This window comes from Onychostoma macrolepis, chromosome 02 (genome assembly GCF_012432095.1).
Source record: "Onychostoma macrolepis isolate SWU-2019 chromosome 02, ASM1243209v1, whole genome shotgun sequence".
In the NCBI taxonomy this organism is placed as follows: domain Eukaryota; kingdom Metazoa; phylum Chordata; class Actinopteri; order Cypriniformes; family Cyprinidae; genus Onychostoma; species Onychostoma macrolepis.
In genome coordinates this window covers 5,738,509-5,761,678 of record NC_081156.1, presented here as the reverse complement: position 1 = coordinate 5,761,678, position 23,170 = coordinate 5,738,509, and the positions used below count along the sequence as shown (strand labels likewise).

The 23,170-nt window shown below is 37.2% G+C and overlaps 2 protein-coding genes across 2 annotated transcripts in view; both read right to left on the bottom strand.

The window, feature by feature from the left end:
• Nucleotides 1-1,631, bottom strand: part of bcl2b (BCL2 apoptosis regulator b) — a 73,020-nt gene extending 71,389 nt beyond the window's left edge. Inside the window, exon 1 of the mRNA XM_058745728.1 lies at nt 510-1,631. Coding sequence (XP_058601711.1) covers nt 510-995 — 486 coding nt within the window. The 5' untranslated portion in view covers nt 996-1,631. The remainder of the gene's footprint in view (nt 1-509) is intronic.
• Nucleotides 1,632-7,919: 6,288 nt separating this feature from the next.
• kdsr (3-ketodihydrosphingosine reductase) lies at nt 7,920-22,976 on the bottom strand. Its single transcript, XM_058799328.1, has 10 exons — nt 22,508-22,976; nt 21,126-21,215; nt 20,592-20,648; nt 19,766-19,831; nt 19,546-19,641; nt 16,481-16,672; nt 16,303-16,386; nt 15,639-15,722; nt 14,937-15,038; nt 7,920-11,234 (listed from the first exon to the last, which is right to left on the bottom strand). Exons 1-10 carry the CDS (start codon nt 22,694-22,696, stop codon nt 11,115-11,117), a joined length of 1,080 nt encoding a protein of 359 aa, XP_058655311.1. The 5' UTR covers nt 22,697-22,976; the 3' UTR covers nt 7,920-11,114.
• Between the last annotated feature and the right edge of the window lie 194 nt (nt 22,977-23,170).

Here is a 23,170-nt window from a genome sequence, read left to right as displayed (position 1 = left end):
ATTCACAGCATCTCAACATTGCTGTGCTGAGCTACAATTCTCATTTCAGAATTTTGGCAGTGCTAACCTGGTACCTGGTATTACAGGTACACCTCAGTTCAGTTCTGTTTGAACAATATCACACGCGTCTCATCACGAGCTGAACCATTGCACTTAGGACAGGAATAGCCTGCGGCTAATTAAACAAATGATTTGGTGAGTAAATATCAGAGCCCATATAACTGGTTGCCGTATAAGACTAAACATCCTCCTGTTTGCATGAATCAACAGCAGTTCCTGAAAGTTCTGCACAGGAGAACCACACCTTCAGCTCTGCTGCAGACAGCAGCTGTCATTGACGGCTTCACCGCGGAGGCGTGAGAGGGGTGTGACAAATAGCCGCCGCTCATTGGCTGCCGCATTCTAAGGGACAGCGCTATCGGCCAATCCGAGGGCGCGCAACGCTTCGAACGCAGGAGAAGGGGCGGAGCGAGCGTCCCAAAAGTATATATATTGAGTTAATTACATACCCAGCCGCCGTTCTCCTGGATCCAGCCGTGCAGCGGCCCGTTCAGATACTCGGTCATCCAGCCCGCGATGTTATCCACCTGCGCAGTCATCTCCTTATTCACGCATTCGACGCAAATGGTCCCTCCAAACTCGAAAAAAGCGATGATTCTGCCCCAGTTCACGCCGTCCCTGAACAGCTCGTCAATGACCGCGGTGAAGCGCTGATGCGCCGTGATGGACGTGAGATGCAGCTGTTTGGACATCTCCGCAAAGTCCGACTGATACAGCCGCTCCAGCTCGTCCCCGGCCTCCCGTAGCACCGTGTGAAGAGCGCTGAACGGGTCGTGACGGGAGCCGCCGCGGTCCTCCTGTCTCCCCATCATCAGTCCATTCGAGACACTGTCTTCGTGTCCGTTCACTTCCCACACGTATCCCTTCTTCCAGAGCTTATGGTGGATGTACTTCACCACTATACTGCGGTTATCATACACATTCTCCTGTGCCATCTCGACCTGTATAGATCTCTAAATAACCTCTGAATCAATGCGGTCTTATGAATCCAGGCGCATCATCAAATCAATGCAGCACAGCGACTGATTTTATTAAGCTTTAGATGACCGCAAATTACAACTTACTGCATGTTGCCTCACTTGAAACTGCAAGTTGCATGAATCCTCCAGTGCCTCGGTGTGGAAAAACGCCCACTTTCTGTTCCCAGCAGAAAATTCCAGGCATGCAAGAGAGGATTTAAGCATCTTCCTCCCTATCAGAACAAACAAACAAGCCGCGAGAAAGTCTCCGGTGTTTTGAGTGGGAATCGCGCGCGGTAAGTCATCGTTTATCCGTGTGAAAGAGTCCCGAGCTGCGGGAGACGGAAGAGGTTTCTCGCCGAGTGAGTTTCTTCTCTCGCGGAGCGGCTGGTGAGGAAAGACTTTCTCGCTGGCGTGCGCTGTCGAATTCGGTCTTTGCGCGAAGGGTTGACGTTGAATAGTTGTGTGTGTGTGTGTAAGTTGAGCGTTTAGAGGCGTCTGCTCTGCGCAGTCGCTCCATATGCAGACAGACCGCCTGCCCCCTTCATAGCGGAGAGAGGTGTTTCCTGTGCTGCGTCACTCATTCACACTCATGCGTGTGCTCCTCCTGCAGTAATGTTCATAACGCACACATTTATCATCCTCAGACTATCGAAGTCCTTTTCCGCCACTGAATAAAAAATAAAAAGGTTGCGACTTTTTAGATCACAATTCTGACTTTTTTTTTCTTTTCTTTCTTTCTTTATTTATTTTTTGCAATTGCAAGTTTAGTATCTCGAAATTCTAAGGGGAAAAAAAGCCAGAATTGCGAGTTTGTATCACAATTCTGAGAGGGGGGGAAAAAAGTCACAATGACCTTTTTTAAATTTTTATTCAGTGGTTGAAATGGGATCCCATATGACACCGAGTAATTATGTTTTAGCATTTTTTTTTATTTTTATGTTTTTCGTCATTGGTGCATCATTATTTTTAATCACATTTCTATTTTCTTTTTGAATAACAACGTTTATATAAAAATAATGCAATATGAAACATTCGTATATCCTCGCATAATCATATACTGAGCATAAGCTTCTACACTTCTATTTCTAGGTCACTAATCTAAGCAAATTTGTGACACTGATCATGTGAACTGCTTTGTACAGACGGTCAGATGATCGTTTTCGAATCGTGCTGAAGAACATGATCATGCGGAGTTCATGTGGGTTGAGTGCTACAGCAAAGGGAACATGGCAAACAATCACTGAAACTTATGGTGAATTTGCGCTCATTGTTTCCACACATAATGGGAAATGTGATCATTTCTAAAAATTCAAAATATAATGTCTCAGTCTGCTGGATGCTTCTGTATATCATATATATTATCATACTGGCCACACTACCAACACTTGGTATAACAGAACAGTCCAAAGATGTTATTTTTAGCGTACATTTTATTACATTGGAATTCATGCTTTCATGGACCAATAAAAACATTTATGAGGCTATTAAACTGACTGGCAGGACTGAATCTATTCTAAACAAGAAGAGTAATTAATATATAGTCATGTATAAATATTTTAATAACTAAATAATTATTAAAAGTAATCTCATTAATACAAATTGTTATTATTCATGTGTGTGTGTGTGTGTGTGTGTGTGTGTGTGTATACAGGCACACACACACGTATATATAATTTTATATACAATTGATTTTTAATAATGATTTTATATATTCTAGTAAATTTAGGATTCTTTCTTTATACTGAGCTAAACTGGCCATTTGTTATTTAAAACCGTCATATTCATCCTAACAGTTTCTGTAATTCTGGTGTTTTGTTGTTGTTGTTATTTTTTGGTGGAATATGGGTTGAGTATTTTTTTTTTTTTTGGTTAAGTTTTCTTTCAAATAATGAAAGAAAAATACATGGGTAATGTTTCATCTTTACTCGTATGAAGATTCAAAAAGGTCCAGATGAGCTGAAATGGAAATCAGCATCTGTTCAGGCAGAGCAGAATTTGGTCCTCAGCCTCGCCTCAAAATTAGCATTGGAACTTCTTTGAACAGAGCAAGGCCTTTGATCTTTCAGCACCCCGCGCAGTCGACCCTGCTTTGAATAAAGGTGAACCAACTCAAGCCATAGCTTATGAATTATTGTAGAACAAAATGACTACAACATACATATGACCCCTGCTGGCAGTTCCGGCTTCAGAGACAGAACATTGTGTCTGCAGCATTGTGTTGCAATGGAGGGCTTTAAAAAGGTTCAGGTTTGAGCCTAACTTGCTTTCTACCTCTGTCAGTTCTGACCGGGTTATTCAGGGCAAAGTTTGGCTTCTGGAGTTGGCTATTTCAGACTGACACCAGTCAGTAAAGTGTTTCAAAGTAGGAATGCAAAGTGAAGGATCAGGTTCAGGCCATAATATTAATGTTACTGACAGAGGTATGCAATGTCTTGTACTTTCAGCATCAGTGAACCAGTTTACATGTAGTCCTGTCTTGTTAATCAAAAATGGTAGATGATTAGAAGTTATCTACCAGTCGATCGCAAAGGCAATGCTGGTGAATCATTCCACGAAACCGGTACGATTTGGACTTACACATTTTTAGAATTTTTACCAAAAAATATTACTTTTCTGAACACCCCACAGCATTAATGACTTCAAATATAACTTCCTGAAAAACATATTTTCCCACCTCAGGCATCAAATCCCTATAATTGGTCATTATTTTAAGATATGGGCACTATTAATCTTCAACCCTGTTATGGACACTATGGGAGCTCTCTGAATACGATCATAAAATGTATTTGTAATGAAATCAACATTTTCCTATTAATCAGATGTCCCTCACACTAATTCAGTATTTGCAAATATAAAAGTTACATAAAATCTCACACTTTTGCTATACTAAAGCCTGAAATGGATTTTTTTTTTTGAGACGGCAACCTCATCAATTTTGATCAAAGAAGTGGGTTAACTTCAGAATTTGAACTAAAATCAGTATTCTTATGATTGCTCTGAACATTTCAGACTGAGTTCAACAAACATTAAATTAGTTTTTCATAAACTTAAAAAAATAATTAGTGTGACGGGGTTGAAGAGACAAATACAGCTTAACATAAATAGTTGTTTTCTACTCAAATTTACTGTAAGATTTTCTATAAACACTGTATTTCATCATGTGACCAAGAAAGACAGCAGATATAAATTGCAATTGAACTGAGTTTTATTAATCCGACTGCAGGAAAAACAACAATAACATAGTATACATTAGAACATTATAAACTGACTGAATAGGTCATCAAAATAAAACATATAACTTGTTTTATATGCAATATCTGGCCTGCAGATCTCCACATGGAGATGGTGCTGAAGCACACAGGCTCTGGTTTTCCACCAACATACAACACCCCTGCACAGTGCATCCGGAATGTATTCACAGCGCTTCACTTTTTCTACATTTTATGTTATGTTACAGCCTTATACCAAAATGGATTAAATTCATTATTTTCATTATCTTTGCTAATTTATTAAAAATAAAAAATGAAGACAATCACATGTACATAAGTATTCACAGCCTTTGCCATGACACAAAAAATTGAGCTCAGGTGCATCCTGTTTCCACTGATCATCCTTGAGATGTTTCTACAACTTGATTGGAGTCCACCTGTGGTAAATTGAGTTGATTGGACATGATTTGGAAAGGCAAACACAGGTAACAGTGCATGTCAGAGCACAAACCATGAAGTCCAAGTAATTGTCTGTAGACCTGCAGCATTGAAGGTTCACAGAAGCTTGTAGTCTCTGTTACCCTTAATGGAAGAAGTTTGAAACAACCAGGACTCTTCCTAGAGCAGGACTCCTGGCCAAAGTGAGCAAGTGATGGAGAAGGGCCTTGGTTAGACTAGAATGATCATACGTGGAGATGGGAGAAACCTACTGAAGGACAGTCATCACTGCAACACTCCACCGATCTGGGTTTTATGACAATGTGGCAAGACTAAATCCACTCCTCAGTGAAGACACACAAAAACACACTTGGCATTTGCAAAAAAGCATCTAAAGAACCCTCGGACTATGAGAAGCAAGGTTATCTGGTCTGATAAACCTCAATTTCAAGCTTTCATGTTTGAAGGAAACCAGGCACTGGTTCCTGCAGAGTACCATCCCAAAAGTAAAGTGTGCTGGTAGCAGCCTCATGCTGTGGGCTGTTTTTCAGCGGCAGGGACTGAGGGCCTCGTCAGAGTAGAAAAAAAAAGCTTGGTGCACCAAAATATAGAGATAGCATTAATGATAATGATTCAGAATCTCAAACTGGGCAGAAGGTTCACCTTCCAATAGGACAACAACCCTAACCACACAGCCAAGATAACAAAGGAGTGGCTACGGGACAACCATGTGAATGTCCTTGAGTGGCCCAGCCAGAGCCCAGACTTGAACCCGACTGAACAACTCTGGAGAGATCTGAAAACCGACGCACCCCATCCAACCTGATGGAGCTTGAGAGGTCTTGCAAAGGAGAATGTGCCAAGCTTGTAGCATTATACTCAAAAAGACTGTAATTGCTGCCAGAGGTGCTTCAACAAAGTATTGAGCAAAGGCTGTGAATACTTATGTACATGTTTTTTTTTTAATAAATTTGCAAAGATTTCAAAACAAACTTTGTTCACGGTGTCATTATGGGGGTATTGTTTGTCGAATTTACTTAACACTGAGATGTGAAAATCTCGGGAGAACACACGTTCTCTCACACACACACACACACACACACACACACACACAGCTTTAACATGGACATTACTACATTCAACATATGCATGTGGTATAAGATTCTTAATCAAATATAATAATACATTTAAATTACTGGATAACTTCAGAACCAAAGTGTTAAAAACACAAGCCCATCACAATCTCACAACCCCGTTATGATCAAATAAGTAACAGGGTTGAGTGTGACGGGGTTGTGATTTTTTCGCTCAAAATGGCCCCTGCCCTAAATGTAGTGAATAACAGGAGAGTACATGGTATGCATGATATTAAGAAATCATGTATATTGTTAAAATAAGAAAGATAATTTTCACAAGTAATAGTTTTCTATCTTTATTTGATATAACGGGGTTGAGTCGTTAAGCTTGACAATCACAATATCGCAATATTAATAAGTTATAGTTATAAAAGAAGGTGGTGACTTGCCTATGTCTTCTCACAATGTTGTTCAAAAGAGTTATATGATGTCACTTCCTGTTAATAATGTCACATAAGGATCAGTTCATTATTTTTATGGGGGGAGAATGATTTGTGTAATGGGGTTGAGGGGTTACTGAGGTACGGAACTAAATATGATTTTAATGAATAATCATGAAAGAAACAGTACCAGCAAAAAAGCACAGATAGATATTTATGAGAATAGCAAAATTTATGGAATTTTTTCTAATTTTATTATTCATATCCCAAGTACACTTTCATAAAATGCCATGAGGGACATGACAAAATAGGTGGTGTCAACTGAAAAAGTCATTTCTATTACATAATATAGATAAAATGTATGTCATGTTTTTAAACCTTATTAAAAGAGACATTTCAATTAATACAAAAAGACTTTAAAAATAGATTTTGGTGACCCAATAGATAAAACACACTTAAAGAGGTCAGAGGGACTCAAATCGTACCGGATTCGTGGAATGGCTCTGGTAGATCGCGCTTTAGGTCAGTGGTTCTCAACCAGTGGCTGCAAGATAACTTCAACTAAAATATAATATATGCACTAATGTTATGACTAATGTGTTACATAATGTTAAAATATGTATAAATAAATAACAGCACCACCTCTCTACGTATTCTGTGATGTTCTGTGTTTCAGAGTTGCAAACCGTTTCTCATCGAGCTGTGTGAAATACAGACTGAGCATATGATATGCAAACTACAGCCCTTGGCTGGATAGAAGAAGCCAGTGTCACACTAGTAGCCTAATGTTTTGATGAATGACGATTGTAATCAAGGTAAAGATGATTACAGTGACGTGCAGGATCGTGCATTAAGTGTGCGTTGTGTCCGTTACAATTGATGTGCAAACGAACCATGTATGTTCACTCTCCGCGCACTGATCACTAACACATTTCTGCTTGGATACAGCTCAGTATATTCACGTAGTTGAATAGGCTACAGCAAGTGTTTTATAATGGATGCTCGCGTGTTTTGGAGAGGTTTGGTGTTCATGTGGGCATCAGACGTTCCAAACAGCTTGACAGAGGAACTATTCACTGTGGCGTCGAGCCGCCTTCAGATCGGTTTCATTTTTAATTTGTGTTTTGGTGTGTTTAGTTATTCTGAATGGACCATATACTAGTTTTTATGCAGTCCTTTGGCATCTCCCTGTGGTATTGTTTGGTATGGCAGGTGGACTTGTGCTTATATGTTAAAATTACTGTATAATTGAGCTTTGCATACTTTTAAGTTGTATAGAATATCTGCAGTGACATTTTTGCAAAGTAGGCTATGTTTGCAAAAAAGAACATGGAATATTTAAATCTATCTTGAATTTGTTTGTTTAAAGAAAAATACATGTGATTGAAACGTAGGCTAATAAATACAAAGGTTTTAGTGAATAGAAAAGTTTGGGCTAGCAGTGTTGATTTGGTCTTGGAGTAAAAAAGGTTGAGAACCACTGCTTTAGGTAAATGGTACTAAGAATTGATTTTTTTTTTTTTTTTTTTTAATTAGGGAAATTAAATGAATGCAATGATACATCCCAACAAGCTTTTTTATTTATTTTATTATTTATTTATTTTTCACTTGGTAGATCTCGGTGAGTTTCTCATTTGAAAAGTAGATCCATGACCATGAGTTTCCATGACAAGGTTATCCACCCACATACAGTAATGGGACTTTTACACTATTTTAAAAGAATCTGACACTGAATTACCTTTCAAAAGTTATTTATTTTCATTATGTAAGAAAATAAGACAAAGCAACAACATCCTTTTTTTCTCCCATGGCACACAAGGTGAAATTTATGCAAGTTTGGCAACAAATGAGTAAGGAAAAATGAAACTTACAAAACACAGAAGCAGAACGCACCCAAGTTGGTCTTGGTCTTTCTTTTAAAAGTTACTCAAACTTTACATCTTATTCTCAGAAATATCTCAACTTCAGTCAATAAAAGAGTGAACTATAGCAGACAACTTAAAAAAAAAATGCTAGTGTCCTCTTGTGTGTTTGAATGAATTGTGAGCACAGGCTTGATTTGCATAGCTTTAAGGAGTTCAAAACCATTTCTCTACTGTTAGCTTCTTAACGACTAAACAAATGACTACGTCCATGTGTTATGGAAGAGGGCACAACCGAATCGTATGTCCGACACATATTGGCACCTAACTTATAGCTACTATGTGCTGGACGACGTGCCTTGAGCCAATATCAAATGAGAACATCATCGTTTTGACTCATGCATTCTCATTTTCATATTTTGGGTCTTTTTGTAAAAAATATCCATAGCAAATAATGTACAAACAAACAAAAACAAGCAAAATCAATGTCTCTTTCCATACTGAAACAAAAATACGTAAACCATACACAATCTATGCCATAGTTGGATGTGGAGGTATCAACCCTTATAGCTTTTGTAGTGGTCTGTTTGGATCTCTTAAGGCTTGAAAATGGGCCTCCATGACTGTAGTGCCTGACTGCATTGGTCAAGGGTTTCTAGTATACCTGCAAACTCCGGCCTGGCGAAAAAAGGTGACAGGGAATGGAAAAGGGGAATTTTTCTTCTAAAAATGTACTGGAATCAGGTCGTTTTGGAAAATTCTATATAATGTTAGAATAGAACTACATGTTGTTTAAGTAGCAACACCTATGTGTATGGTAACCTAAACTCTAAAATGACCATAAAACTATGATTTAAACATGACAAAAACAGCAATGGATAACCACGTTACAAGCTATTAAATGATTATATACGTTATAGGAAAGCAGTAATACAGCACTGTGCTTATAATCACTATTAGGCATCATATGTAGGCAAGACAAAAAAACAAAGTTGATGAGTTTGCAGGTATGTTCTAGGAAAAACAGCAGCATAAAAAAAAACATTGTATTGAATGAAAGTGTTACTTCAACCAAAAATGAAAATTCTGTCATCATTTATTCACACTCATGTCGTTCCAGAACCATAGGATTTTCATTTTTCTGTGGAACGAAAAAGAAAAATTTAGCCAAATGTTTACGCTGCTCTTTTCCGTCAAATGAAAAAAGCACCATTAAAGTAGTTCATACAAACCATGCAAGCTATATTTGAAGTCTTGAAGCCATAAGAAGCCAAAATTTTACTAAATACTCACAGAAAACTGTACCTATGCCATAACTCTCAAATCTCATGTACAGTATATTCAAGATCTTTAATTCAAGGGACAAATCAATCATGCTTTTTCAGAAGATATAAAAAAAAATAATGCTTCTCATATGGATCACTTTTACAGTCCTTTTTTGATTATTTTGGAGCTTTGCAGGCCCCATTCCCTTTCACTGTAAGGAAAGGAGCAGCATGAACATTCCACTAAACTTCTCCTTTTTGTGTTCTACTGAAAACAGAAAATCCCACGAGTTTGGAAGAACATGAGGGTGTGTAAATAATAACAGAATGCTCATTTTTGGGTGAACTATCACTTTAAATCGACTCTTTTCTGTGCATTCAGGCATTCAAGAGATGGACTCCTCATAAACATCTACTCATATAACTGTAGGGTGTGATCACATCACATGCTCCCCGTTTGCTTGTGACAGTGAGGAAGGCAAATATTACAACAGCATGAGTAAGTGTCATTTTCTCTCTAGCTATTAAGTTGTCAGTAAGGTACGACTTGCAACAAGGACAAGGGCCTAAATCAGAAAACACACTTTATATGCTGGAACCATCCATTTTACGTTACGACAGAGCAGAGCACGAGGAAATTCACTTGACTTGTGGAAGCCATATTGCTCGTTTTGGTGTACAAATCTGATCAAGCTTCACAACATCTACAGTTTTTGAAATGCCTGCGTGAACACTCAATGTACTCGCATTTATTCACCTTCAATACTACAGAGTTCTGGGGTTGTGGACATCGAACCATCCGACTATGACTGATTCTATTCTTTTAACATGAGCTGCTGCACATGTAGGCTTACATTTTGCTCAGGTTACACCTGATCCGTTTGGATCTCCAGCTCCACCTGCTGGCAGAGAGGTGCACTGACTCGAGCCAGCGAGCCTTTAACCACCGCAATGGCTTATCCTGACCCATCCTTCAGTTCAGTGAACTCTTAGAAGCCCCTGAGGTCACCTAAACGCATGCGTACAAGCAGACAAATATACATACACACTCGCACGCACATTTATAAGGTAAACATTTCCTTCAGAAACCCCCACACAGAGCAAAGAAGATAAGGCAGAGTGGCAGACTCAGGCTGTTTCATCCGAAAACACAGATGTCCTGTGTCCATACCTTAAAACTATGAAATCTAAAAGCAGGAAGATACAGTGCTTGACTACGAACATCACAGACCAGTCAAAAGAACAGTTCTTCACCTCACTGTAACATAAGGAAGTGAAGTTGTTGTTCTTCACCTATACAGATTTTTTTTTTCTTTACCTATACGGCAATTGGTAACATCTCAATATAAATAAAAGTTGACTGAAATTAATTCTAGTGTTGAAATAACATTACGCCAACAGGCTAGAACAAGAACTCAGATAGTATGTGGTTTTGAGAACGACCACAAACTTTCAGAAACGAGAGAATGTACTAGAGGCAGTGAGAGCCAAAGAGTAAATCGTTTCAATGCAAATAAAGTTGTTTGTATTAAAGAGCTTGAAATATTGATGCAGCATGCACTGGAATGATCAGGGTCCTGAAAGACACATCATGAAAGATGGACTCCTATTACAGGTCTACTGAAAAAATGAGCAAAAACAGTGTTTTGTCAGTGTAGACCTCTTCTAAGCATTTGAACACGTCTGCCGGGCCGGGTGGTGCGTGCTGTGAGGTGTGTGTGTGTGTGTGTGTGTGTGTGTGTGTGTGTGTGTTAGTGGTGCTGACGGAGGTGATGGAGGTGCATGTGGTGGGAATGCTGGTGCTACTCCCTCTTGTCCGCTGCTTTGGACTGTTCTCTCTGGATCATGCAGCGGCGGACGATGCTGTCGAAGCTGCCCAGGTAGAAGAGAGCAATGGTGCGGAACAACCCCATCGTCACAATCTGGACAGAGTGAGATAATATGACCATCACAGAAAAACAATCCCTATCTATCTATCTATCTATCTATCTATCCATCTATTTAGACATTCTATCTACACCTTCTATTTAGATATTCTATCTACACCTTCATCCTATCTATATATTAGGGCTGTGAATCTTTGGGTAGACAGCAAATCGATTCGATTCACGATTCATAGGTTTTCGATTCGATTCAAGAACGATTTTTGCAAATTCAGAACAATTCGATTCGATTCACAATTAAATTCGATTCGATTAACGATTCGATTCTGCATTCTTTAAGTGCATTCACAGGATTATTTAAATGCTTCCCCTAAATTCTTTAAATGCTTAGTCATGGGGCAAATTACACAGCAGCCTTTATGGTTAAGAGCATTTTTGTCCATTGTTAGATGCTTGTTTAATGATGCTATGGCATATGTAGAAATTTATGTAATCCAAGATTTTTAAAAAAGAGCTTTAAAAGTATTATGTATAGGCTAACATTTTGTCACATCATTTCAGAAGTGACAGAAATGTCAAATACAATAATTTTATGTATGAATGCATGTTTTGTTTTGTTTTTTTACAAGAAATTATTTTCTTATCTCTTTGAATTTGCTATAAGAAATCAAATACACTGCTGGATAATAATCAATCATTTGTAATCTATAATTTTTTTCCTCATGGCAATTTTATGATTGTTTTATATACTACAAACAATTATTTCAATTTTATGCACAGAACAAAGTAGAAAATATACTTTATAGTTTCTGTACTGTAATAAATGATATGTCAATTAACACTGCATCATTCAATTGTATTTATTTATTGCGTTTCTTGTTTTAACGTTTCACCAGTTCATTCTGCTTTTTATTCAGCTTAGCTGCAGCTGCCTTTGTCCATATTAGGCATTTCCTGGCACGTCTTAAGTTCTACGAGCACGAGATCACTTATCTTTCAGTGCAAAAAACTTATCTAATTTTCATAAAATAAAATGCAATAGTATCTAACTTTTCCTCTCCATCGGCGAATGGCGAAACTTACATTTTTGCTCCGTCCATGCAATAAATGCGCAGCCTTCTACTGCTCAGATATTGTCATCGATATGACGAGAGCCATTGAAAAACTATAGAAAACTAAAACTACTTCACTTTAGCATTACTGGCGTTACACGAGTACTAAGGAGAGATCACACATCAGCTGCTCAAAAAATGTGTCAGGGAGACGAACAGAGCGCAAGCACAATCCTGTGACAAGCGGTAAATAGTGGAGCGCGTGAAGGAGAGATGTGAGGCACGAACAACGCTGTTCAAGGTCTCCATTAATTCGTGCCTGTAGTAATTTCCTGTGTATATATTTTGAAAGCATTGAATCGCAATAGAAATCACGATTCATTCGATTCTTAACGTTTTAAATCGATTACTGTCCGAAATCGACGATTCACAATACAAAAATCCATGTTTCTGAACTGATGCATATGCATCGTCAGGGATTGTAATCAATGCATTGAGAAAACAAGTGAAGCGTGTTTCACCGCATCCTATCTATCTATCTATCTATCTACACCTCCATCCTATCTATCTATCTATCTACACCTCCATCCTATCTATCTAGATATTCTATCTACACCGCCATCCTATCGATCTATCTATCTATCTATCTATCCATCTACACCTCCATCCTATCTATCTATCTAGATATTCTATCTACACCGCCATCCTATCTATCTATCTATCTATCTAGATATTCTATCTACACCTCCATCCTATCTAGATATTCTATCTATACCTCCATCCTATCCATCTATCTATCTAGATATTCTATCTACACCTCCATCCTATCTATCTATCTATCTATCTAGATATTCTATCTACACCTCCATCCTATCTATCTATCTAGATATTCTATCTACACCTCCATCCTATCTATCTATCGATCTATCTATCTAGATATTCTATCTACACCTCCATCCTAGAATATCTAAATAGAGCGGATAGGATGGAGGTGTAGATAGAATATCTAAATAGATTGGTATCTACACCTCCATCCTATCTAGCTATCTATTTAGATATTCCATCTAGATATTCTATCTACACCTCCATCCTATCAATCTATCTATCTATCTTCACCTCCATCCTATCTATCTATCTATCTAGATATTCTATCTTCACCTCCATCCTATCTATCTATCTAGATATTCTATCTACACCTCCATCCTATCTATCTATCTATTCTATCTACACCGCCATCCTATCAATCTATCTATCTATCTACACCTCCATCCTATCTATCTATCTAGATATTCTATCTATCTAGATATTCTATCTACACCTCCATCCTATCTATCTATCTATCATCTATCTATCTAGATATTCTATCTTCACCTCCATCCTATCTATCTATCTAGATATTCTATCTACACCTCCATCCTATCTATCTATCTATTCTATCTACACCGCCATCCTATCAATCTATCTATCTATCTACACCTCCATCCTATCTATCTATCTAGATATTCTATCTATCTAGATATTCTATCTACACCTCCATCCTATCTATCTATCTATCTATCTATCTATCTATCTATCTATCTATCTACACCTCCATCCTATCTATCTATCTAGATATTCTATCTACACCTCCATCCTATCTATCTATTCTATCTACACCGCCATCCTATCGAACTATCTATTTAGATATTCTATCTACACCTCCATCCTATCTATCTATCTATCTAGATATTCTATCTACACCTCCATCCTATCTATCTATTCTATCTACACCGCCATCCTATCAAACTATCTATTTAGATATTCTATCTACACCTCCATCCTATCTATCTATTTAGATATTCTATCTACACCTCCATCCTATCTATCTATCTATCTATCTATCTATCGATCCATCTATCTAGATATTCTATCTACACCTCCATCCTATCTATCTATCTATCTATCTATCTATCTATCCATCCTACCCACAAATCTATCTCAGCTATTTTTAAAATCAGATTTTGTACATTTCTTTTTAGGTTAAAACTGCACAGAATCCAAACTGTGGGTAGTTGCCATGACATCAAACAGCTGGACTGATTTAGAAACCTCAATTTTGTCAACAAGATATAAATAATAGAAGTAATAAAAGCTTTCACACTGTGATACTACTGACACACTGCCACAGACTGAATCTGCAGACTTTCTTCACATATATGGAAAATATGTTGAACGTCACGGAAAGGATTAAAAAAAAAATGATTCTACACTGTTATTGTTAGGTAAATTGTCCAATCAAATTAGCCAAAATAATTTGTAGAATTCTGTGCACAAAGATTCCTTCTTCAAATGCTGATAACATCTGAATCTGTTTTACTTAAATCTTCTGTGACTATATATTCTATTCTTCAAAGGAATTCATAAGTTTTGAGTCAGTGAAGAGCTGGGCAAAAGTCAAGAGGCTCATTAAAATCTTCAAAGGGAATATATAAGACTGTGATTGACTCAAATAGCCCTACGAAAGCTGAATGCAAACATGATGTTACTAAGATACAAAGACCAAGCCGGATGATGAAAGGCACATGATGCAGAAATAATTATGGGAAAAGAGAGGAGTCATCCATTTCCATCTCCTAAGGTATTGTCAGTGAGTCAAATATGATGACACTGTTGCACTAGACTCTCAGTGTATTGTGATAATGGGCCATACCTGCTGCAGCCCCTCAGTGATGGAGGTAACCGGTGACATCCCACAGGTCAGCGCTGACAGCATGTAGCCATCAGGTCCGAATGAGCTGGTGAAATTTCCCTGCTGTGGATGACCAGACAACAATAGTTATTATAGTATTATACTTGATATTACATAAAATTATAAATAGTACTATGTTTTAGGCTTAATAGTCAAAAAAATCACATGTGATTTATTAAACAATCAACAGACTTAATTGAAGGAGCAGAAGGTTATCAAAATTGACTAGGGAGTTAAGGATATAGCTCACCCAAAATTAAAGGGTTAGTTCATCCAAAAATTAAAATTCTGTCATTAATTACTCACACTCATGTCGTTCCAAACTCGTAAGACATTTGTTCATCTTCAGAACACAAATTAAGATATTTTTTATTAAATCTGAGAGCTCTCTGACTCCATTGACAGCAAGAGTCCTTAGAGTTCTTACAGGTTTGGAACGACATGAGGGTGAGTAATTAATGACAGAATTTTCATTTTTGGATGAACCATCCCTTTACGATATTTTGAAGACCACTGATTTTTTTTTTTTCCTTTAAAAACTTGTTTCACACATGCAGAAGAAATTAAGTCATACAAGTTTGGACTGACACAAGGGTGAGAAAATGATCAGAATTGAACTATTGTTGGATGAGTAGTTGAATATCTTGACCAACCCCTACTTACCACTGCATCCTTCACCACAATTTTTGCTACTTGCTCAGGCTGACAGACTCCAGATGTTTCTGAAATTAACTTAGTCTCCAGAGGCTGCCAAATAGAGAGTCAAAAACAGTAGAATAAAACACATAGGCAGGACAAAAATAAATTGGTCACACTTTAGTTTGGGGAGCAATTCTCACTAATAACTAACTATTAACTATGTCCTTTGCCTCAATGCACTCCTAATTTGCTGCTTATTAATAGTTAGTAAGGTAATTGTTAAGTTTAGGTATGGGGTAGAGATTAAGGCATCTAAAATATGCTCACGCAGAATATGGCATAAATGTGTGGTTTATAAATACTAATAAACAGCCAGTATGCTAGTAATATGCATGATAATAAGCAATTAGTTAAAAGTGAGCATTGGTCCTTAAAATAAAGTGTTAGCAAAATGTTTTATCCAGCATTGCTTTTTGCAGGGACAAAAAGCCACCCAATATTAGCAGCACTCCATATATTTTTAAAATTCAAAAAGAAAGATCCAACTATTTAACAGAGCACAGACCTGCATTATTAGAAATCCTTCACTTTTAAATATTCTATTAATATTAATGTTCTATTCTAATATTCCAGGTATTTAATATTCAGAGACTAATTCTATTAAGGAATAAAACATCTATTATCTCACCTTAGTCTTATTCTCTTCCGCAAACCCTGGAGTGTCAGTATCTGGAGGATGCGCCACAGTTACATAGATATTATAGGGCTTCATCTAGGAAAGATCAGGACGAGAGACTAAATTAAAATCAAAGTTTCAACGGACTGTAATGTGGTAGATACTGAGTGAGCATAACGCATACACTCACCTCCATCTGTAAGGCCTCAGCCAGACCACGCAGGGCGAATTTGGACGGCGAGTACGCCGTGTAACCAAAGAGGCCGATCTGTCCTGCCTGTGATGACACAAACATGATGCGGCCCATCCGCCTTTCCTTCATAGTGGTGATCACTGCCCGGGTGGGGTAAACGCTGCCCAGATAGTTCACCTCCATCAGTTTCTGTTCAAAGAGAACACACACCTCAGGAACAGATTTTTCACCACTATAATACTAGAGGAATTGTTGGGGTATTTAGAGTCATTTCTAGGGCAGTGGTTCTCACTTTTACTGCACAGTTTAGCTCCAACCTCGATCAAACTCACCAGTCTGTAACTTGTAATCTAGTAAAAAACTAGTAATCCTTAAGACTTGAGCTGTGTCCAAAACTGTTCAATTATTCATTCATCTACTCATTCACTAATTCTTATATGTGACCCTGGACCACAAAAACAGTCTTAAGTGTAATTTTTTTTAAATTGAGACTTATACATCATCTGAAAGCTGAATAGAATAAATAAGCTTTCCATTGATGCATGGTTTGTTATGATAGGACAATATTTGGCCGAGATACAACTATTTGAAAATCTGGAATCTGAGGGTGCAAAAAAAAAAAAAAAAAAAAGTCAAAAATTGAGAAAAATCTGTCCAAATGAATTCTTAGCAGTGCACATTACTAATCAAAAAGTAACATTTTGATATATTTACAGTAGTAAATTTACAAAATATCTTCATGGAATATGATCTTTTCTTAATATCCTAATGATTTTTGGCATAAAAGAATGTATTTCATTCATACAGTGCATTTTTGGCTATTGCTACAAATATAACCCAGTGATTTAAGACTGGTTTTGTGGTCCAGGGTCACGTATAGTGAATGACATTTGAGTGCACTGTATAAGGAGTGAACAAAATTAAGTGAGCGAATTTGGATCCATTGTGCATCAGAGAGCTGGAGCAGAAACAGCTTCATCACTTATGTAATTTTATCATACATGTATTTCTTAAAAATAACAACTATAACAAACTTATTTTGTAATTATACATACCTCTATGCCAGCTTTGTGGTTTTGTCTACGGTACAATAATACAATAAATACTATTTTGGTTTGTAATGCTTAATCTGTGTTCATAATCATTCAACAAATAATTAAATACAACTAACAATTATTAGTGTACATTATTGTATGTATTTATTATTTTTAGTGTCTCCCCGAGCAGCATTTTTTCTGGCATTGCACCCTAAGGTGACCGTTAATGAATGTTAAAGTTAATGCTACATACAGGTAATTAATGAATACTTTTAAACTATCCACCAAATGATCATTTCTTCCTTGCAGTGTTGTTAGTTACTCTCTCAAATGATTTAGTAAAACACTTCACTGTTAGTAAAATACACGCGGAGTTAATGCCTAAAAAAACATTTTCATTTTGGCATATAATTTCAATTAATGAATCTATATAATGTTGTCTTTCTATATTTTAATGTGCTTTAATCTAGTAATGATTAATTAAAAAAAAAAAAAAAAAATAGTTACAACTAAAACCAGCATGACATAAATGTTAAAATTAGTCCTGTCAATCGATTAAAAAATTTATTTTTAATCACAAATTTAAAATACCAGGATTTACCTGAAAATGTGTTGAAATAAAGAAATGCATGAAACTAGTTTAAGGAAACAGAACCTTTCACACTTCCGCCAGGTATGAGACATAATCCTTATTATTCTTTTGTTTTTATTCAGCCATTATCAGTCTTTATACTGGCAATAAAACGTTTACCAAGCCACATCGCTTCAATCCCAGTATACATTTACCCAACTATTATCAAAAGTATTTCTAAATAAATACAACAAAACATTTCTTGCGACCTTACGTGAAGTATTATGACAAAATGCATTATGAAGAAGAATTGGACCTGTTCTGCAGCTGCATTAGAGCTAATATTAGCATCATGCTACATAAGACAATTTATGAGATTAATAGTACACTTTTACTCAGAACTCACTTCAAACCACCATCGAGTGTTTGTAATAACTTCCTTCCCGTTCACTGTTGTTAAAATATGCTATTTATAGCCTTTTATATCGCTGCACAAATTAGCATTTCAGATGTATACATTCATCAAAAAAAAAAAAAAAAAAATCACATACAGACCATATCTATCTAATCGTGTGTTTATTATCTTATATAATCTATAGTGGCTGTTGTCATGTTTATTTCTGCTGTGTAAAAGCCTTAACATGTGCTCTGCTGAAACTCACGTTGTTTGATGTTACAGCCACCTCTCCGTTCTTAAGTTGCCAGGGATACATTCCAAGTATAATAAACATTAGTAAAACAATCTATTTTAATTTGTATTTGTCTATATACACTTTGGGCGGCCGCGGTACATTATAAAAGTAACCCAAAAAAAACGCAACCCACGGCTCTGTAATTTTTCCCGCGACTGTATTTTCAAAACAGCCCACTTGTGCCGCTGCCCTGGCAACACTGGTACTGTACCCTCATCACACAATGATAGATAACCTTCCGCGCTGCGATTACGGCAAGAAGTTGGGGTCAAACCTTATCAAATGATTAATTTGCATAAAAAAAAATATTAACGCGTTAAATTTTTTAGATTAATCGCATGCGTTAACGTGTTAACGTTGACATCCCTAGTTAAAATATGTGCTCTTTAAAAGCTGCATCACTTGTTTCAGCTCTCTAGCGCACTCTCTCTTCCAGCTTGTCTGTCCTATCCGTGGTGGATTTAGTGCTTCAGAAATCAGAATGCATTGTGGGTATAAACAAGCGAACAATTGCAGGGAATCAAGTTGTTCACTCAGATTTCAGACACAAAATGGCCGACACCCGATACAGTGCACTATATATGGAACAGGTTTGGACAAAACACTTGATTATCTTGTTTAACTGGGTTTGATTAGGGTTAACTTAGGATGTTAAACGCTGCAGGACAGTGGTTCTTGAGGGCCAGAGGGTGTTGCAAGGTGGTTTCTTACTAGCATCATTTGAAAATGCCCACCTGAGTGTCTATGCTATGCTGCTCTTACCTTGAAGCGGTCGACTTCCACTTCCTCAAACTTCCCAGATATAGACATCCCAGCACAATTCACCAGCATGTCCACAGGACCCAGCTTCTCTTGAGCCTGTGTAGCAAACACACCAGCAGTAAGCAGCCTCATCACTAACCATCCAAAGAAAACATTAATAGCAGTTAATGTTTCAAAACAATGACCAATGATCATGAAACGGTAAACAGAATAAACATACTTGTTTTATGACGCTCTCCACCTGGTTGTAGTCTTTGGACACATCAACAGAAATGCAAAGCACCACCTAGAGGTCATCATAACAATAATCAGATGTGGTATGCCCATTTAAAGTGCCCCTATTATGGATTTTTGAAAATGACCTTTCATGCAGTGTGTAACAGCTCTAAGTGAATGAAAACATCCTACAAAGTTTTTAAATCTGAAAGTGCACCGTGTATAAAGTTATTGTCTCTCAAAAGAAAGAGTCGACTCTGAATCATTGAAACGAGTCGTTTTTAAAACAAATCTTTAGCCGTTACATGTTGACGTCAACATGAAACATTAGCATATTGCCCGCCCGCGCAGACCTGGGAAAAACGTTGGTCTGACTGAAAATGCAAATTCATTCTTTGCCACTAGGTGACTCTTTCTTAAAAATAGTGGTTTCCCTGGTAACAGCTGTAAACAAAGCAGCACTGCCCTTTATCAGGCTTTACAGGCATGATGAAATGGCAATGAAATCGACCAATCGCTGCAGATTAGCGTCATGCAAAGGAGGGGTTTGGAAAAATGTATCATTGAGCGAATCGTTTGGGAGTCGTTGAGCAAATAAGGTAAAAATAAATGCATATTATAAGAGAATGAAAGTGTTTTTTTGACCTTGCATGCATGTCAACCTGTTGTTCAGGACTCCCAAAACCAAAATATGAACCTTTCATTACCCTTAATAGGGGCACTTTAAGATTTCTGAGTTGATTTTGGGTGCAATAGCCAAAAAACACAAAAGAATACATATTTACATTTAAAGATACATAAACATGTATAAACATACAAAAAATACATACTTGCTTATCATTTATGGCACATTTCTCCACTTCTTTCTTGGCTTGAACCAGTTTGTGCTGTAGAAAAATATGTACAACCACAAATATTTAATAACTTCCAATGACAGCAATAATTATTATGTCTACTAGCAATCAAAAGTTTGGGCTCAGCACTTTTTTTTTTAAAGAAATTAATAGCAAGGATGCATTATACTGATCAAAAGTGACAAAGATATGTTACAGAACAAGATAAAAAAATCCTCATATTAGAATGATTTCTGAAGGATCCTGATGTGACACTGAAGACTGGAGTAATGATGCTGAAAATTCAGGTTTGCATCACAGGAATAAATTGCATCAGAAAATATATTAAAATAGAAAACTTCAATGATTTTAATGTGTAATATAGTATTTCACAATATTACTGTTCTTACTGTACTTTTGTTCAAATAAATGCAGCCTTGCTGAGCATAAGAGATTCTTGACCACAAACTTTTGAACGGTAGTGAATACAGTGAAGGACAGATGATATCCAGGGACATGCGTGTGACGGACCTCATCTCGTGCCACCAGAGTGATGAAGGCACCGTGTTTGTAGCATTCCATGGCAATACACTTCCCAATCCCACTGCTGCCTCCGGTCACCTGATGATGGATACGGCATTCAGAGCAGATTTATTACAAACCAAGCAAGTCACGGTTCATATATTTGACTAAAATATGCAAACAGCACTAAGAGAGGGAGTACAAACAAATTCACCAAACAAGCAATTATCTGCACTGCAGGTGCCAATGAATGTGCATCTGTTCTCATCCAGTACAAAAAAATCCTGTTCATATTCTCCATAAACTGATTTTTAACAATAATGCATAAGACTGATGGTTTGAATCATGACTTAACCCTGAAGCCAAATTAATCTCAAAGGCCTGTAAATTATCAACATGATCAACACTTACCTGTTGTACACAATGTACTTGCATGCCTTCTTTTGCCCAATTGATAGTTTATAGCTTTTTCACCACCTTTACTGATTAGAATTTCAGTAATTTCATGAATAAATATGGCCATATAAAGTTTGATTATTTGACAAAAAAAAAAAAAAAGTTTACATTTTTTGGTAATGTATTAGGTTTTACAGGGTTAAAACTGATAAATAATTAAATTTTTTAACATGCATATATGGACGACTACAAATGGGACAAACAGAATCATGGCTTTTCATTCTGTGTGCTGTGAAAATGTATGAATGCTCCATCTATGTGAATTCATTCTGATGTTTCTATGAATACAATCAACTGCATAAACTGCATGAATACATGAAAATAGGCATTTTATGAACAACGCTTTGCAAAATATCCTATGAAATCATCACAGATAAACATTGACTATTTCTAGCTCAACATGCTGTTCATTTAAAACTAGATAAGTCTGAGCTCTTGATAAACTATGAACCCTAGCAAATGCAAAAACATGCAGTGCCTGCTTGAAAAGGTCCATTGCCCTGGAACAGATGGTTGCATAACCAGTACAATTACACTTATTTGGCCCCCAGTAAAATATGACCTTTAAGATGAATATTACTTCATTTGATGTGCATTTGCAATCTAAAACGATAACAAATAGTTTCAGCAACTGATTAAGACAAACGCACATCTGCACTGCTGCGTAAGTGACATGTGACATAATGAATAATTATCACAGCTTCATTAGATCTATGATTGTTTACTATCAATTCATATAATCACTTTATGAATAAACACCAACAATGACAGTTAATGCAATTAAATTATTAGGCTTTTTCGATAGATGGACTACAGGACCTATTGACAACAACCTTGTAACATTCGTTTCTTGTTAGCTTAGCTGCTTCTGATGGTATGTAATCTGTGTGCAGTTATTTCTAACAGATTTAAATGACAGAGTTACACGAACTTACCACCACATGGGCCCCGTTCAGTTTGAGAGGTTTGGGGCTTATTAACGGGGATATCATGTACAGCAGCAGCACGAAGGCCACGATGAAAGCAGCCACTACCAGGAGCATAACGAAAGGCAGAAGCAGCCACCAGGAGTTAAAGGAGAGCCAGTGTGAGAGCGCGGAGCCGAGAGCCTCCTCAGAGGACATGGGTCAACCTGATGCTGCTGACGCTAGCTCACAAGCTAAATGTCCAATTCCAGACACTCCCCCGTCTCGTCTCGCGGACAGAAGATAACAGGCCTTCGGACGAGCCGTTTATGCTCTTTTATTATCTAGTGATGTGTTAGAGGCTTGTGCTGTAGATTAAATACTAAATTCAAGCTGTAAGACTGCAAAAGCTAACTCTTTCCGTTCACTACATGAACCAAAACAGAGAATCTATGCACTTTGAACGGGATGCTGGCTGCGTTTGAGCGGTGGAATTATGGGAGTTGTAGTTGTTTCAAACCTCCGGTTACCTCATCAGAATGAGACTTTTGCAGAAAATGGACTACAAGTTCCAAAGTTCAACATACTTTCCAGAGCAGGAAGACTGTTAATAACTGTCACTTTCTTAATTAATGCTGAGGAGCGTTGTAATGTTTTTTTTTGTTTTTGCCATGTTCGCCATTGAATTTGATT